General features: G+C 39.6%; 1 protein-coding gene across 1 annotated transcript in view; it reads right to left on the reverse strand.

The window, feature by feature from the left end:
• rb1 (retinoblastoma 1) overlaps positions 1 to 17861 on the reverse strand; it is a 323190-nt gene that overhangs the window by 31109 nt on the left and 274220 nt on the right. Inside the window, exons 19-20 of the mRNA XM_028799245.2 lie at positions 7943 to 8100; positions 4878 to 5023 (exon numbers count right to left, since the gene is read on the reverse strand). Of these exons, the coding sequence (XP_028655078.2) occupies positions 4878 to 5023; positions 7943 to 8100 (304 nt within the window). The remainder of the gene's footprint in view (positions 1 to 4877; positions 5024 to 7942; positions 8101 to 17861) is intronic.

Raw genomic sequence — 17861 nt, forward strand, 5'->3', positions numbered from 1 at the left:
ACCCATCCCACATGCTTTAAACACATGTAAACTTATAAAACACACTTTGTTAACACATATGATATGTGGATGTCGGGCTAAGGATATGAGTAACATCTCACTATTATAAAACATTTTAACTTCACGCAAAACAAGACAGTGAGACAGGAAAATTGGTGATGTACAGGCTTTTAAATTATTGACACGCAGAGCGACAAGCAGCACAAAGCCAGCACAAAGTCCACTTCTCCTTAGCGTTCATTCAGCTCCCCACCCCCTTGACAATGCGAAGTGGCAGGAGCCTACTGCGCTTCCGGGGAGGGGGGGGGAGGGGGTTTGAGCGAAGGTGCGTTCAGCCCTCACACACCCACACACACACACACACACACACACACACACTCCTCCTTCCGAACGCGCAGAGCGACAAGCAGGCATTTTGGCAGAAGCAGCACAAAGTCCATTTCTGCTCAGCGTGAGTTCAGCTGCCCCCCTTCACAAAGCGAGTGCAGACACACTGACGTCTGATCGCTGCGTGCAGTGTTGGTCTGCGGTGTTTAAGAATGTAGAAAGTGTTTAAGAGCATAGGAAATGTTTATAAGAGCGTGGGAAAGGTTAACAAGAGAGTGAGAAAGGTTTATAAGAGTGTGGGAAGGGTTTATAAAGCCTTAAAATATGTATAAATAATAAAATAAATATAGGTCGCTACTTCGCGGATTTTCACCTATCGCGGGGGGCTCTGGAACGTAACCCCCGCGATAGGTGAGGGATTACTGTATATAAAAAAAATAATTTTCTAATAGTATCACTAGTTGAGTGAAAGCAGCTTATCAAATCTGCCACCCTACCCCTTCACCATGACTAATATGAAGTCCATCCATTACCTACAGTGCATTCAGAAAGTATTCAGACCTCCTCACCCTTTAAACACTTTTTTATGTTGCAGCCTTGTGTTACAATTGTTAAAATTCATTGTTTCCCCTCATCAAGCAATTTGAAAATCTACGGTATATAAATAAAGTTAAAAATGACTGACTGTCTCTGTGTATGTTCAAACCACGCTCAAGAATGGCTCAACAACCATGAAATTTGGTATGCATGTGTGCCCTGATCCTGGTCCGAGCATAGGCTGTTTTTTCTTCCATCCTCAGTCCACAGTTCAGGATGGTTTACTATCAATATGGAAGTTGATTAAGAGAACAAATGACTTGGAAACCTTTGTCCTAATGAGGTGTCCATTGCTGATATCCCAGAAGTTATGAAAGGATTCAAACCCACCCAGCAAATGGCTGTGAGTGGCAAGAGTGAGCTGGGGATCATTAGGGGGTTTTCAGCTAATAGGAATATCACGTGTCGATTAGTACCCGGAACTGAAACAGTACCAGTGCCAGGAAGGAGAAAATGCCCACAAGTACATCAAGTCTAAACTCTTGTGATGCGCACCACTGTCACATTTAGAATACCGCTGAATAACAATTGATATTTAATTCCAAGGTAAAGCTGTGGCATATCGTTTTATATCTTGGGATCCTGTTGGTTTTTTCTTCACCAGAATTTCTTTTGCTGACATTTATGAATCAGATAAAGGGACTATTGAGACTACATTGATTTCATGTTAAGGGTTTGTGGCATGTGTGGAATATTTGGTTGTGTAATTGACTGCGGTTCTTATGTGCCCCCCTTGTGTTTAGTTACATTTATATCTTTTTACAGAAATACTTCTTTGTCACATTTGCCGAAACACAGAGGAGCGACTCTTGCACGGTAAAGGCTTCTACTCGGAAATCCTCAAACTGCTTAAGGTTGCCTTTTGAAGATGCTAGTTTAGTGTGTGGATGAATATAATGAATCATAAATAAATGAAAAGAAATGAATAAATGAAATATGACAGTAAATAAAAACAAAATGATATGTGAGCATGAATAATGCTTCATGAAATATGTCCTTGTTGCTCTTTTTAATTATTTCTTCATTTATTTATATCAGTGACACCATACTCAAAATGAAATACGCAATAAAACTGTGTTTTGTAGCAAATGGTTGGCCGAGTGGACATTAATCTTCAAGGGTCATATTTACAACAGACCCTCCAGATGCAGACTCCTCACAGGATGACGAATTCAAAGCTTCCTGAAATAAAGCAGCTGCTTCGTGCAGTAATTCTGGGCAACTTTTCTTGCACTCACTTTTGCTACAGGCGAACACAGTTAAAACTTTGAGGACCTACAATTAACCACTAAAATCACTGTACTCACTAAAGTCCACCCTCTCAACTTTGATGGGTGAAGATCTATAGCCCCTCTAAGCTGCATGGGAGCACGCTGCTGTTATCATGCCAGTCACCCTTCTGTTATGCAGTCAATGATGCTGTGTGGTGCTCAGTACTTCACGTGGGATCCTCAAACCCCTCATCACTGGTGTGCTGATGACTCGTGTGGCTTGATACTTCATGTGACTTTATACTTACTTTAGCAAGCATCGGTTATCTGAAATTAAGTTTGAGTTGTGAAGCTGAATTTGTGAAGTAGCAACGCTGCCCACTGCACAAGAGTACTCACCCTATTTATTATTTAGTAGGATGAGCAATGTCTAGTGTGCAAATATACATCGTTGAACCTACTGCATCTCTACCAAATTATTCACAAACTCCACATTTCTGCAAGGGAATCTCCATAGACCATTTCTTTTCAAGATTAACTTTGTGCCCCTACCCAAGTAGTGCAGGGTAACTGCGGGTAAAGGAATAAAAATGGGAAAAAAAAATAATTCAGCAATATTTTATAGTGTACAACATACACCGATCAGCCACAACATTAAAACCACTGCCAGGTGAAGTGAATAATGTTGATTATCTCGTTACAGTGGCACCTGACAAAGGGTGGGATATATTATGCAGCAAGTGAACAGTCAGTTCTCGAAGGTGATATGTTGGAAGCAAGAAAAATGGGCAAGTGTAAGGATCTGACCAACTTTGACAAGGACCAAAATGAAATGGCTAGATGACTGGGTCAGAGCATCTCCAGAATGGCAGGTCTTGTGGGGTGTTCCAGGTATTCATTGGTTAGTACCTAACAAAAGTCATCCAAGGAAAGAAAACCAGTACACTAGTGACAGGGTCATGGGTGCCAAAGGCTCATTGACATGAATGATCCCACTGAAGAGCTTCTGTAGCACAAATAAATAAAAAAAACTTATTGCTGGCCATGAGAGGTGAAAAAACACAGTGTATTGCAGCTTGCTGCATATGAGGTTGCAAAGCCACGGACCAGGCAGAGAGACCATGCTGGCCCTTGTCATCCACCAAAAGGACTTACGATAGGCACGTGAGTGTCAGAACTAATTCACGGAGCAATAGAAGGTGGTGGCTAGTCTGATGAATCACATTTTCTTTTCAATCAGGTGGACGACTGAGTCATGTGCATTGTACTCCTGCAGGAAGAGATGGTAGCAGGATGCATTATAGGAAGAAGGCAAGCTGGCAGAGGCAGTGTGATGTTCTCGGCAATGTTCTGCTGGGAAGCCTTGTGTTCTGGCATTCATGTGGATGTTACTTTGACATGTACCACCTACCTAAAGATTGTTGTGGACCATGTACATTCCTTCATGGCAATGGTATTCCCTAACAGCAAGAGCCTATTTTAGCAGAATAACACAATCTGCCACACTGCAAAAATTGTTCAGGAATGGTTTGAGGGACATGACAAACAGTTCAAGGTGTACACATGCCCTCCAAATTCCCCAGAACTCAATAAAATTGAGCATTTGTGGGATGCCCTGGAAAAACAAGTTTGGTCCATAGAAATCCCACCTTGCAACTTATAGGATTTAGGATATCTGCTGCTAACATCTTGGTGCAGATAGCACCTTCAGAGATCTAATGGAGACAATGTCTCGAAAGGTTAGTGCTCTTTTGGCAGCACAAAGTGTGGTTGGGGAGGGGGGTGGTTTGTTGTATTCACAATATTAGGCAGATGGCTTTAATGTTGTGGCTGATTGGTGTAAACCTAGGGCATTTACTGTAGATTAGAAGACACAATGCAAATATAACCAATGGGGTATGTGTAACTAATGACGCAGGTTTTTCTTCTAATGTTTTCCTTCTTTCTTGCATCGCTGTTTGAATAAATGTGAGCTATTGTATGCCAAAAGGCATAAAAATGAAGAAAATAAAAGTGCCCATGATGTAAAGCTGGCCTTACACTATAGAACAATTCTGATGACAATGGGGCATAAAGCTCAACAAGCTCATCCATCCGATTCACCTAGATGGTCTAAAATAATATCAAGTCGAGATGTGAAGATCTCTAAAGTCCTAATCTGCACCTCACTACTTGGTCATTTTTTCCATGTATCTTTGGTTCTTTGCATAACAGTAAAACAAAACAACTGAAGTGCAGTATGTAAAATTAGGATCTTACTGTACAAAAATGTTAGCATCCTGCTACTTTAACAGTATTACATAACAGACTGTGTGAGAAGGTCATGAGGAATCTGACAGAGAAAAAAGAAATTAAATTCATCTGTAAGAAGGTAAATGAGCGTATAAACTAATACAGTTAAACTTCACATAATTTGAATAAACCAGAAATATAAGAAATTATGATTTAATCACTAGTCAAAAGAAAAACTGGACTTAATGCTGACTTTAATGCACCATTAGTTAATTCTTTTTTGTAGTTTCAGACTAAGGCATCAAGTCAAATTGCTCTTTTCTGTTTTAAGTTTGCTAAAACAGAAAAAGGGTGCACAGGGTGGTTTAATATTTTTTTAAATAAGAAACATACTCATTTCTACAACAGATTACTACTAACAACGTAACTTTTACTTTTAAGATCAAGGTGTAGGTAACACTCAGAACAAACAACAGAAGGAATGATGGGAAAGACTTCCTTATACTTTACCTGATCAAGATGTCTGTCCTTCATGAGTTCATACTCGTGCTGCAGTGTGTGCTGAAGGAGGGTCCAAATGATCGGCTCCAACTCAGAATGATCTCTTAGTAGAGTCGTACACAGCATGTTGAGACGCTTGTAGGCCAGGCGGAAAACTACACAAGGAAAACACAATTACTCAGTATAAAGTGCAGAAGACTTGAGAGCAGACATTATTAGGACATATGCTACATGTGCGATGAGGTCAACAAGGAATGAAAAAATAAATGGGAACTACTTTATTTAATATAATTGCAAACTTTTGAACAAAGCAGTGTCGGAATAAGTAAAACTAAAATGACAACACAGATGGACTTTACAGGGAGAAAACGAACACCCTACAAGTATCTGATCTTGGAAATAGTTTGTGGAGCTTGTTTTATTATTTATTATCTGGTCCACTCTCACGGCCAAAGCATTGTGTGTGGTCTCTGGCAATGTTACGTGGTGGCAATTAAGTGAATGGGTAATCACAGTGCATAATAAAAAAGAAATAACAAACTGCAAAAGAATGTGGACCAATGACAAGAACAATATAAAGCTGCAGTAGAAGAAAACAAATGTTCACAGCACCACCTCAGCTCTTCTTAGCATAGATTCACAATTTAACGACTGACACTATAATAAACTAGCATATCAAAATGCCAATTTATTAAAACAAGCTTAATGTTACAATGGTAAGTCCGTCGTTTTCATTGTGTCATGCATTTACGAACCTCTTTTCACCGGATAGGCCTTATAGTCCTCTTTCTTTGTGGTTCTCGTTGACTTTCTTTGTGAGCCACTTGCCTTTGTTCATTGAATGTTATAAGAGATGCACCTTTAGTCTCAGCTCGTTACTTCAGTCTGGCATACCCTGACTAGAGCTGCTAATTAAATGTGCATATTACATCTCTGTTTGTTAATTATTTGTATAAAACTATAAGCAATACAATAATAACATACCATTTAATCCATCTCTATTCTGCCTCCCCACTCAGTGTCCTGCTGCGGCCGAGCACAATATCCTGGGGGATGGGCAGCTAGTTGGCCAAGGTCACCAGAACTCTGACCATGTCTGACTGTGTCTGTTATAACTAACCATGGATCCCCCAGAGGTTTATTTTCTCCAGAGATGCTGCTGACTAGAGTTTTTGTTTTTATCTCCTCTGTTGTCAACTGGCCATAGTTAAAAAATTATGTTAACTGACAAATATTGTTGGGAAACACTATCTGCTTAAACAAATTGGCACTCATTATATAATACTCATTATATAATTAGTAATTTGTAAAATTTGTATTTGGACCTACCTGAGCACTTGTCACAGCACTCAGTGAGGAGCGCTACATAATAATAAACAACTATAAAACTGAATTCTGATCCTTAATACCTGGTCTATAAAATGGACAATGATTGGCAAGTTGATTTTTGGCCCCGAAGCTGTCACTGTTTTTACAGCTAATGCTTTCAGTATACTGCTTCACACTCCATCACCGATTGACCTGAATTATTTATGGTTTATGGCACTTTTGAGGATATTTCGAAGAACTAAATTCCTTCTAAATTCAGTTTCTTTTATTTCATAAGATATTAAAGGGAAAGAGCTTGATGAGACTTACTGTTGGGTTGTTCCATTTTCGTTGGTCTAATTTAACAATTTAATATGAACACATACTTTCTAACAGGATAATCTATTTCAACCCTATTTATCAGAGGCTGGCCAAAAACTTTAATACAAGATGACTTGGTCTGTGTTACACAAATACCATCAAATAAAACAAAGAAATTATTTAAAGAAAAAAAGAAAAAACTTGCTTCAGCCTCTGCTGTACCTGTGTAAGATAATTTACATACTACTGTAAACCATCAAAAAGTGGTTCAATCTAGTATTAAAAATACATGCTGGAAATTGATGCCAGTTGTATGGGTGGTGTGGTGGCTCTGAGGCTAAGGATCTGCGCTGGTATTTGGAAAGTTGCCGGTTCAAATCTCGTTATTGTCAGAAGGGATCCTAGTCTGTTGGGCCCTGAAAATTGTTCCAGGGGCACTGACCTATGCCCTGACCTCCAAAGGTCATGCAAAAAGAAAATTTACCCTCTGGGATTAATAAAGCGAATCAAATCAAATTAAATTAAATTCAAAGGAAACAACAAAGTGTGGCATTCATTGAGTGAGAAACACTGAGACATGCAAAATAAAGACAATTACTGAAAATGGAACCAGAAGCACATCTATATATCCATTTATGGGAAACAGGAGGTCTGTGACAAGCAGAGAAAAGGAATGAAAAATTCAGGCAACATGACAACTTCCCAGAATATCTTGTAATGTTTTGTAAAGTGAAAAACAATAGAAAATGAAGCAAAACAAAAATCTTTTCTTTTGAATCTTGGAATGAGCTTTGCTAAATGTTGGCGCAGAAGACAACTGCATGATGTTATTTAAATTTATTTTTTAAAGACCTCAGGTCTGACTTTGAAGGGGATGTATCACACCTTCTGTGGATGAGCAACTTTACAGATTGTACCGACATTTTGCATTTGTTGCCAGGAGCTATCATGTCAAAGTAGGGGATTTACTCTCAAAATGAAGTTACAAGACAATATATGAAAAAGCACCAAGTTTATATAATAGATAGATAGATCTTTATTGTCATTGTCACTTTTACAAAGGAACAACGAAATTGAAGGTGCAGTCGACTCAAGGTCACACATATGGAATATGATTAATGCAGTGTGGTGAAAGTTTAATCAGACTCAAAACAACAATTTGTCTTTCTTCCTTGGATGAGAATTTAAACTAACATTTTGTGAATATACACCAAAAGAAGAAGAATTTGATATGTTATTAATTTACTAGAGCCATCATATATTCCCAGATAAATGTAAGGATAGAGAGCAGTTCAGTTAAGTAAGAGCTCAAAAAATGTACATAAAAACAGACATTTTGATCGTAACGTTCCTCTTGTTCCAATTTGATAAAACTGTGAAACACTACTAAAGCACATGAAAACTGTAAATTGAGATTTTTATATATTTTTTTGGTATTCACTGACCTTTCTTGTAAAAAAGAGAAAGTGAGGTAGATTTCTGCATTTTTTGAGATGTCAGCTGTGCTGGAGCACTAGCTGGTGCGTGGTCGTTAGCTGTCGGAGGCTTCCTGCCATTTGTAGGAGGTGCTTTCTTTCCTGGCGTCTTGACTGGAGACAGGTACCTATAAGAACAAAAGTCAATGATCCATTATAGGGTGAAATAAGCATTTGTATTGATTAATGTATTCAGCACCTCACAAGTCATCATCTAACGATGTCTATCTACCTACAACTGAGAACAATGGCAAAAGTTTAAAAGACCCTGTAATGAGGATTGACTTGGACTTCTGGAACAATTGTTAGGCTTTAACATTTTGCCATTGACTATTTATGTGGTACCCTGATAGTGACAAAGTATGCATTAGAGACAAACTTTATGGCTCACAAAAAAAAAAACGTTGCACTGGAGAAGTCTACTAAAAAAAAAAGATAAAATAGTAAACCATAGCTATGGAAGAAGCCGGAGGAGGAAGAGAAGAAGATGAAGACAAAGAAGAAATAATATGCCTGTCTGCTTGCTTGGCTTACCAAGTAATTGGTCAGAACCAGGTAAAAGATGAATTTGGGGTCATCTACGTTTACACAATAACCACAAGATGGGGGCTGCGAGGCAAAATGAAACATTTTACTCTAAACTATAGCTTCGAGTGGAACACTGATTGGTAGGAGTTTCAAGAATGTAGTTTGTATCTAGCTGGGATTGGTCCAGAGTTATATGGTCAGAGCTCAGGAAGGGAATTGTACCATAAAGTATCACTACCCACTGGGTCCAAAAGGTACAGCAAGGAAGAACAAGGCCAGCATAAATATAGGGTATGTGCAGGAGATGGCCCCTCTCTCACTCTCCTTCCATTAATATCTATCCAGAAACCATGTCGGGTCAAAGTTTAGATGGATGAGATTTTCTTCTTCTTCTTAACCTTAAGTGATCCGTCCTTCAAGCCATGTTCCCCATGTGGGCTTCCAGACCCCATGATGTTACGCACAAGCTGGTTGCTCTGATGATGGACGGCTTGGCCTAAAAGCTTTAGTCATGAAAGTACTTCAGAACACCTTAATGCTGTGAAGAGTGTTTGTCTGCACTGTATCCAGTTTGTTCGGTTTGAACACATCCTGCCTAGTCTTTGAGTTATAAACTGACTGGCGATTCTAATCTAGATTTACTATACAAGTTCTACACAGAGGCAAAAACTATTTATATAAACATGTACTATTTATATATATATATATATATATATATATATATATATATATATATATATATATATATATATATATATATATATATATATATATATATATATATATATATGTGCAGAGTCCCTTTGTGACTGCTCTGTGTATAAAACATCTGTGAGTAAAGGTTCAGATTTGCAGGTAAACAGTTCACAGATAAATCACAGCTCACTGAAGCTCATCTGTGTAGATTGCAGTGAAAAGCTGTCTGCTGTAGTTTTATCCAAACGGACAGCAGTCACTTATACAGTATTTGTGAATTTCCCCTTGGGATTAATAAAGTATCTATCTATCTATATATCTATCTATCCTTACACTGCAAGCATCCTTTTATAAACTCTATAGTGAAACATGCACACTTTATTCTGAAAGCTGGCCTAAACACCATATCATATACCAAAATGCATTCAGGCATATGAAAAGCATGAAATCCACAACAAAATGCAGTGACTATATACTGCAGCAAATATCTATTGTATAAAATACAACTAATTAAATTAGATTTAAAAACATGTCTTAAAGGACTTTACAATGCAGTTCCTGCCTTGTACCCAATACTGCTGGGACAGGTTCTACCAAATCCCATTACATGCACCCTGGAGTGAGGTTTTGAAAAATGAAATTAAACGGGAAAAACAATGTAATATAAATCAATGTACTGCATGAAATCTTCCAATATAATTTCAATGAACAAATTATCTGTGTTATGAGGAGAGAAAATGTGTGCTGTGTATGGTACAACATCACAATACAATTGCAACAGGAGTAACGTACGTGCACATTCATGGACGCCTCTCTGAAGGACACTTAAAAACAGTACAATCAGCTTCCTTCGTTTTTTCAGTTGTTATCTAATTGCCAATACCTGGCAAACTGATCGACATTAGAACAATTTAGATGAGAACAGGCCATTCAGCCCAATAAAGTTGGTCAGTCCTATCCACTTAATTCTTCTAAAAAAAAAAAAAAACATCCAATTTGAGTTTTGAAAATCCCTAAAGTCTTACTGTCTACCACACTACTTGGTCACTTATTCCAGGTGTCTTCCTAATCTTTGTGCGAAATTTATTCTTAACAAGATTCCAACTGTGTCCCTGTGTTGCTAATTAACTCATTTTAAAATAACAGTCTCGATCCACTGGACTAATTTAATTCCCTTCATAATTTTAAACACTTCAGTCAGGTCACCTCTGAATCTCCTTTAGCTTAAACTGTAAAGGCTCAGCTCTTTTAATCTTTCTTCATAATTCATCCCCTGTAGCCCTGGAATCAGCCTAGTCGCTCCTCTCTGGACTTACTCCTGTGCTGTTATGTCCTTTTTGTAGCCTGGAGATTAAAACTGCACACAGCACTCCAGATGAGGCCTCACCAGTGTGTTATAACACTTCAGCATAACCTCCTTGGACTTGTACTCCACACATCAGGGCGCTATATAACCTGACATTCTATTTGCCTTCTTGATGGTTTCTGAACTCTGTCTGGAAGTTGATAGCATAGAGTCGACTCCTAAATCCTTCTCATAAAGTGTACTCTCGATTTTCAAACTTCCCATTGTGCTTTCAAAAAGCCACAATGGGGGTAGTGAACTCTATATTAATGCCAATGGTTTATAGTTGTTCCACCTATCTCGGTGTCATCCACAAACTTAACCAGCCTTTTATTTATATTCCTACCCAAATCATTTATGTATATTAAAACAGCAGCAGCACTAGTGCTAACCTCTGCTGGACACCACTCTTAACATCAGCCATTTCTGATAGGGTTCCTCACACCATCACCATCTTCTTCCTGTGTCTGAGCCAGTTCTGCGCCCATCTAAAAACATCACCCTGAACTCCCACTTCATTTAGTTTGATTTCCAACCTCTCATGTGGCACCTTAACAACTGCTTTCTGAAAGTCAAGATAAATAATATCATAAGCTCAACTTTGATCATATCCTTTTGCTGTGTCCTCATAGAATTCCCATATGTTAGTAAAACATGATTTCCCTCTTCTGAACCCACGCTGACTGTTCAGAAAAACTCCTGTACTTGCCATGTGCATCTCAATCTTATCTTTAAGAATACACATTAATTTTCCTGTGATGCACGTTAAGCTTACTGGCCCTATGGTTACTTGGATCTGTCCGGTCACCCTTTATATATAATGAGATAATGTTTGCCATTTTCCAGTCCCTCAGAATTTCCCCAGTATGCAGTGACTTCCTAAAAATATGCATCAAGGGTTTATACAGTTAGGTCCATAAATATTTGGACAGAGACAACTTTTTTCTAATTTTGGTTCTGTACATCACCACAATGAATTTTAAATGAAACAACTCAGATGCAGTTGAAGTGCAGACTTTCAGCTTTAATTCAGTGGGGTGAACAAAACGATTGCATACAAATGTGAGGCAACTAAAGCATTTTTTGAACACAATCCCTTCATTTCAGGGGCTCAAAAGTAATTGGACAATTGACTCAAAGGCTATTCCATGGGCAGGTGTGGGCAAGTCCGTCATTATGTCATTATCAATTAAGCAGATAAAAGGCCTGGAGTTGATTTGAGGTGTGGTGCTTGCATGTGGAAGATTTTGCTGTGAACAGACAACATGCGGTCAAAGGAGCTCTCCATGCAGGTGAAAGAAGCCATCCTTAAGCTGCAAAAACAGAAAAAACCCATCCGAGAAATTGCTACAATATTACGAGTGGCAAAATCTACAGTTTGGTACATCCTGAGAAAGAAAGCAAGCACTGGTGAACTGAGCAACGCAAAAAGACCTGGACGTCCACGGAAGACAACAGTGGTGGATGATCGCAGAATCATTTCCATGGTGAAGAGAAACCCCTTCACAACAGCCAACCAACTGAACAACACTCTCCAGGGGGTAGGCGTATTGATATCCAAGTCTACCATAAAGAGAAGACTGCATGAAAGTAAATACAGAGGGTGCACTGCAAGGTGCAAGCCACTCATAAGCCTCAAGAATAGAAAGGCTAGATTGGACTTTGCTAAAGAACATCTAAAAAAGTCAGCACAGTTCTGGAAAAACAATCTTTGGACAGATGAAACCAAGATCAACCTCTACCAGAATGATGGCAAGAAAAAAAAGTATGGAGAAGGCGTGGAACGGTTCATTATCCAAAGCATACCACATCATCTGTAAAACACGGTGGAGGGAGGCAGTGTGATGGCTTGGGCGTGCATGGCTGCCAGTGGCACTGGGACACTAGTGTTTACTGATGATGTGACACAGGACAGAAGCCACCGAATGAATTCTGAGGTGTTCAGAGACATACTGTCTGCTCAAATCCAGCTAAATGCAGTCAAATTGATTGGGCGGCGTTTCATGATACAGATGGACAATGACCCAAAACATACAGCCAAAGCAACCCAGGAGTTTATTAAAGCAAAAAGTGGAAAATTCTTGAATGGCCAAGTCAGTCACCTGATCTTAACCCAATTGAGCAGGCATTTCACTTGTTGAAGACTAAACTTCAGACAGAAAGGCCCACAAACAAACAGCAACTGAAAGCCGCTGCAGTAAAGGCCTGGCAGAGCATTAAAAAGGAGGAAACCCAGCATCTGGTGATGTCCATGAGTTCAAGACTTCAGGCTGTCATTGCCAGCAAAGGGTTTTCAACCAAGTATTAGAAATGAACATTTTATTTCCAGTTATTTAATTTGTCCAATTACTTTTGAGCCCCTGAAATGAAGGGATTGTGTTAAAAAAATGCTTTAGTTGCCTCACATTTTTATGCAATCGTTTTGTTCACTCCACTGAATTAAAGCTGAAAGTCTGCACTTCAACTGCATCTGAGTTGTTTCATTTAAAATTCATTGTGGTAATGTACAGAACCAAAATTAGAAAAAAGTTGTCTCTGTCCAAATATTTATGGACCTAACTGTATATGTACTCACTAACCTCCTTAAGAATTTGAGGTAAATATTATCTGGTCCTGGAGATTTGTTTGATTTCAGCCTATTTAATCTGAGCAGCACTTCTCCCTCTACAATTTCCAAATCAATCAGTACCTCCTTAATAGTCCCATTTACTGCTGGGAGATTATCTACTTCTTCACCTGTGAAGACCTCAGAAAAATGCTTATTTAGAGCATCCACTATTTCACTGTCTGTATCTTTTAACTCCTCTTCACTATTCCTGATGCACTTCACCTCCTCTTTCACTGTTCTTTTACTACTAAAACATTGAAAGAATTTCTTTGGGTTGTCTTTTGTCTAATCAGCTATATTCCTCTCCAACTGTCTTTAAGCCTCCCTATCCTTCTGAACAGTTGCCCTCATGTTCTCATATGCCCTACGATTCAATTTGGAGTTATTAGTCTTGTATGGCTTATATAGATATTTTTTCCACTACAGCATCTTTTTTAACTTTTTATTAATCAACTGCAGTTTTTAAAAATTTTCTAGTACAGTAATCCCTCGCTATGTCGCGCTTCGCCTTTCGCGGCTTCACTCCATCGCGGATTTTATATGTAAGCATATTTAAATATATATCGCGGATTTTTTGCTGGTTCGCGGATTTCTGCGGACAATGGGTCTTTTAATTTCTGGTATATGCTTCCTCAGTTGGTTTGCCCAGTTGATTTCATACAAGGGACGCTATTGGCAGATGGCTGAGAAGCTACCCAACTTACTTTTCTCTCTCTTGCACTGACTTTCTCTGATCCTGAAGTAGGGGGATTGAGCAGGGGGGCTGTTCACACACCTAGACGATACGGACGCTCGTCTAAAAATGCTGAAAGATTATCTTCACGTTGCTACCTTCTGTGCAGCTGCTTCCTGAAGCAACATGCTGCACGGTGCTTCGCATACTTAAAAGCTCGAAAGGCACATATTGATTTTTGCATGTTTGTTTTTCTCTGTCTCTCTCTCTGCTCCTGACGGAGGGGGTGTGAGCTGCCGCCTTCAACAGCTTTGTGCCGCGGTGCTTCGCATACTTAAAAGCCAAACAGCCCTATTGATTTGTTTGCTTTTCTCTCTCTCTCTGACATTCTCTGCTCCTGACTTGCACTCCTTTGAAGAGGAAGATATGTTTGCATTCTTTTAATTGTGAGACGGAACTGTCACCTCTGTCTTGTCATGGAGCACAGTTTAAACTTTTGAAAAAGAGACAAATGTTTGTTTGCAGTGTTTGAATAACATTCCTGTCTCTCTACAACGTCCTGTGTTTCTGCGCAAATCTGTGACCCAAGCATGACAATATAAAAATAACCATATAAACATATGGTTTCTACTTCGCGGATTTTCTTATTTCGCGGGTGGCTCTGGAACGCAACCCCCGCGATGGAGGAGGGATTACTGTAGTTCTAAATTTAACATGACTGTTACACTCAATTCAGTAAATGTTTGCTATTAAAAGTACTTACATATAGTAATATGAGACAAAATCTCAGCATTTCATTATTTTAGGACATAATATATGAGAGAAAACCTCAGTACACAGTGTATGCGCTCAGTATATAGAGTGTACATTTCACTATTAGAGGGTATGCATTTTAATATATGATGTAGAACAGGGGTCGCCAAGTCCATCCTGGGGGACCACCATGGCTGCAGGTTTTCATTCTAACCCTTTTTTTTTTTTTTAAATGAGTGCCCTGTTTGTGCTGCTAATTAAATTCTTGTGAATTCATTTTAATTGAATTGCTTTTTTAAGATTTGTTCCCCTGAATTTCTTCCTCGTTCCTCTTAATTACTTAATTTCCTTCCTTAAATGGCACCCAAAGAGAAATGAAATGTGAAGTGAGGGAGCCAACAGAAGACCAGCTAAGTCAGGGCCTCAAACTCCAACCAATTTCACTCCAACAAGCCAGTTCTTGTCTTTAATTAAACCTGTTATTTAATTTCGTGGCTTTGTTGCTGCTCTCATGGTACATTAGCAGACTTTTCAGCAATTGTTGATTTTCTCTTTCTAAGAGCACTGGTCAAATGTTTTGGTGACCTGAGCAGATCAACATTCCTGAGACCTTCATCTTTCTTTATTTTTCAGATATTGCATGATGGACACAGTTTGCTGATCATGTTTTGGCTCATTTTGTATCTTATTATTGTTTGGCTGCTAATTAAGGAAAAAAGAAACAATTAAGGAGTCTGAGTCTTCAAGATCAAGTCAATTAAAATTACTTCAAAAGAAGTTAATTAGCAGCAAATACAGGTCACTAATTAAGAAAAGGATTAGAATGAAAACCTGCAGCCATGGTGGTCCTCCAGGACAAAATCTCAGCATACAGTGTATGCATTTGAAGTACATGATGTATACAGTGAGAGAAAATCTCAGTATATAGTGTATGCGTTTCTTTATAGAGTGTATGCTTTTGAAACAAAATCTCACTATATAGGGTATGCAACTAGTTACGCAGAATACGCAATTCAGCAATAGAATAAGACACAATCTCAGTATACAATGTAAGCATTTCAATATACTGCATATGTGTATCACCACAGGATTAATTAAGAACTACATGGCGCCTCATAAATGGATGCTAATGTATTACGCTGATAAGATCAATTACAATTTATCTCCATTAGATGAGCTAGATGCAGTAAATTCAGGACAGGGTTTTGTATGCTCAGTTCTTACACTTTCGTGAAGATTTCCACAGGAAGGCTGGGATTGTAGGCACTGACCTCTGCTAAGAGCTTTCTCTCCCTCTGTGAGCAGATAGGTGCCATATGCTCTTACAGTATGTGAAAGGCGGTTAGCTGGGGCGCAGTCTGTCTCCATTGTGATTCCCCTAAAGTTTCCTCATTAGTCTGCAACAACGACAGATTTCCTGTCAAGTTCACTTGCTTCGAGTCCGTGTGAGATGCCGGAACCTGTCAGAAGCATCTCATAGACATTAAGTTTTCCAATCACATCTGCAGTTATTAAAGGGCAATTTTCACTATGTGTTTGTTTTAAAAATACTGTTATTTACTAGTTCATTAGCACTGCCCTCCTCAGAACAGTTACTTCTGCCACCTGTTCCCAAAGGTATACAAGGTAATTCACTATGAGCAGCCAGGTGGTTGATGGATTTGATGGAACAAAGGCTACTTTTAAAGCAGAGTTAGCCTTGAGGAAATATTTATCCATCCATTGGTAACTGCCTATGCTCTGTTTTACACTGACAGATGGAAAGGTAAGTTTAAGGGAATGCATTACCGGAACTTGTGTCTTGCATAGGGAATCCATTCCCGGGAATTTGTGAATCCCGCATTTCATTCCCGGGAATCCCGGGCTCCAAGCTGGGAAAACACTTACAGTTATCATTCGTATGCCATACAAATGACCTGGTTTACGGAAATTTTGCCCCTCACATTTCACCTCCATGATATTTCTTTAAAACCACGTAAATATGGTTATCATCATCTATCAATTTTCTTTTACCTCAAATCAAGTCAAGTCAAGTTGGGGAGCATGCACTGGTACAGTGCATTGCTGCACCCACTACACAATGAAACAACTCGGGATCCTGGTTTGCAACCCCCCAGGCAGTCCTACCCTCCAGAAATGACCCTCTATCTGCCGCAGCCAGGTGTTACGTGGGTGACCCCTTGGCCTGGTCCAGCCACTCGGGTCCCCAACAATGAGGATCTTACAAGCTGGATCACCCTTGGGGAAACGCGCCACATTGCCATAGTGCCGTAACTGATGCTCCCTCACAATGCAGGTAATGTGCCTCATTTGGGACTCCATGAGCAACTGCTCATTCGACACAAAGTCAAACCAACGGTACCCAAGGATTTTCCAGAGAGACACAGTACCAAAGGAGTCCCATCTTTGTCTCAGGTCACTGGATAGCGTCCATGTCACGCAACCATATAGCAAGACAGGAAGCACCAGGACTCTAAAGACTTGGACCTTCGTCCTTTTGCATTGATATCGGGAGTGCCACACACCCCTTTCCAGTGACCTCATGACCTCCCCATGCTCTCCCAGTCCATCTACTGACTTCACAGGAAGAGTCACCAGAGACATGAATGTCACTGGCAAGGTAAGTAAGCCTCTCAACAAGGTCGACATTCTCTCCGCAGACAGACACACTGCTGATGGCTGTGCCCAAGAGGTCATTAAAGGCTTTGATGTTGGTGTTTATCAGGACACTCACAAGCGCACTCTCAGACTCCTCACTCAGTCTCTCGAGCGCCCCGATCAGAGCCTCCATTGACTCCGCGAAGAGCACAGCATTGTCAGCAAAGTCAAGATCAGTGAATTTTTCTTCACCGACAGATGCCCCACAGCATCTGGACCCCACGACCTTGCTCAACACCCAGTCCATACAAGCATTGAACAGATTAGGAGCAAAAACACACCCCTGACGAACCCCAGAATCAACTGGGAAAAACACAGAGGTTCTTCCTCCACTCTGCACAGCACTCACAGTACCAATGGACTGGCCGGCCATGATATCCAGCAATCTTGAGGGGATCCCGCAAATCCTCAGGATGTCCCACAGAGCAGCTTGATCAACTGAGTTACCTCTAATTGACAAAATTCTTTCTGCCATAGTGAAATCTTATAAAGTTTATTTTAGGTTTAGTCACGATGCAAAAATAATGCTTTCAGTGAGTAAGTAATACACGATGCAGTGAGTGGTGACACAACAGTTTTGATATTGCGCTGTCTGTGAGGTGTTGATGGTTTTTCAACACGGCCACAC

Source organism: Erpetoichthys calabaricus, chromosome 4 (genome assembly GCF_900747795.2).
Source record: "Erpetoichthys calabaricus chromosome 4, fErpCal1.3, whole genome shotgun sequence".
In the NCBI taxonomy this organism is placed as follows: domain Eukaryota; kingdom Metazoa; phylum Chordata; class Cladistia; order Polypteriformes; family Polypteridae; genus Erpetoichthys; species Erpetoichthys calabaricus.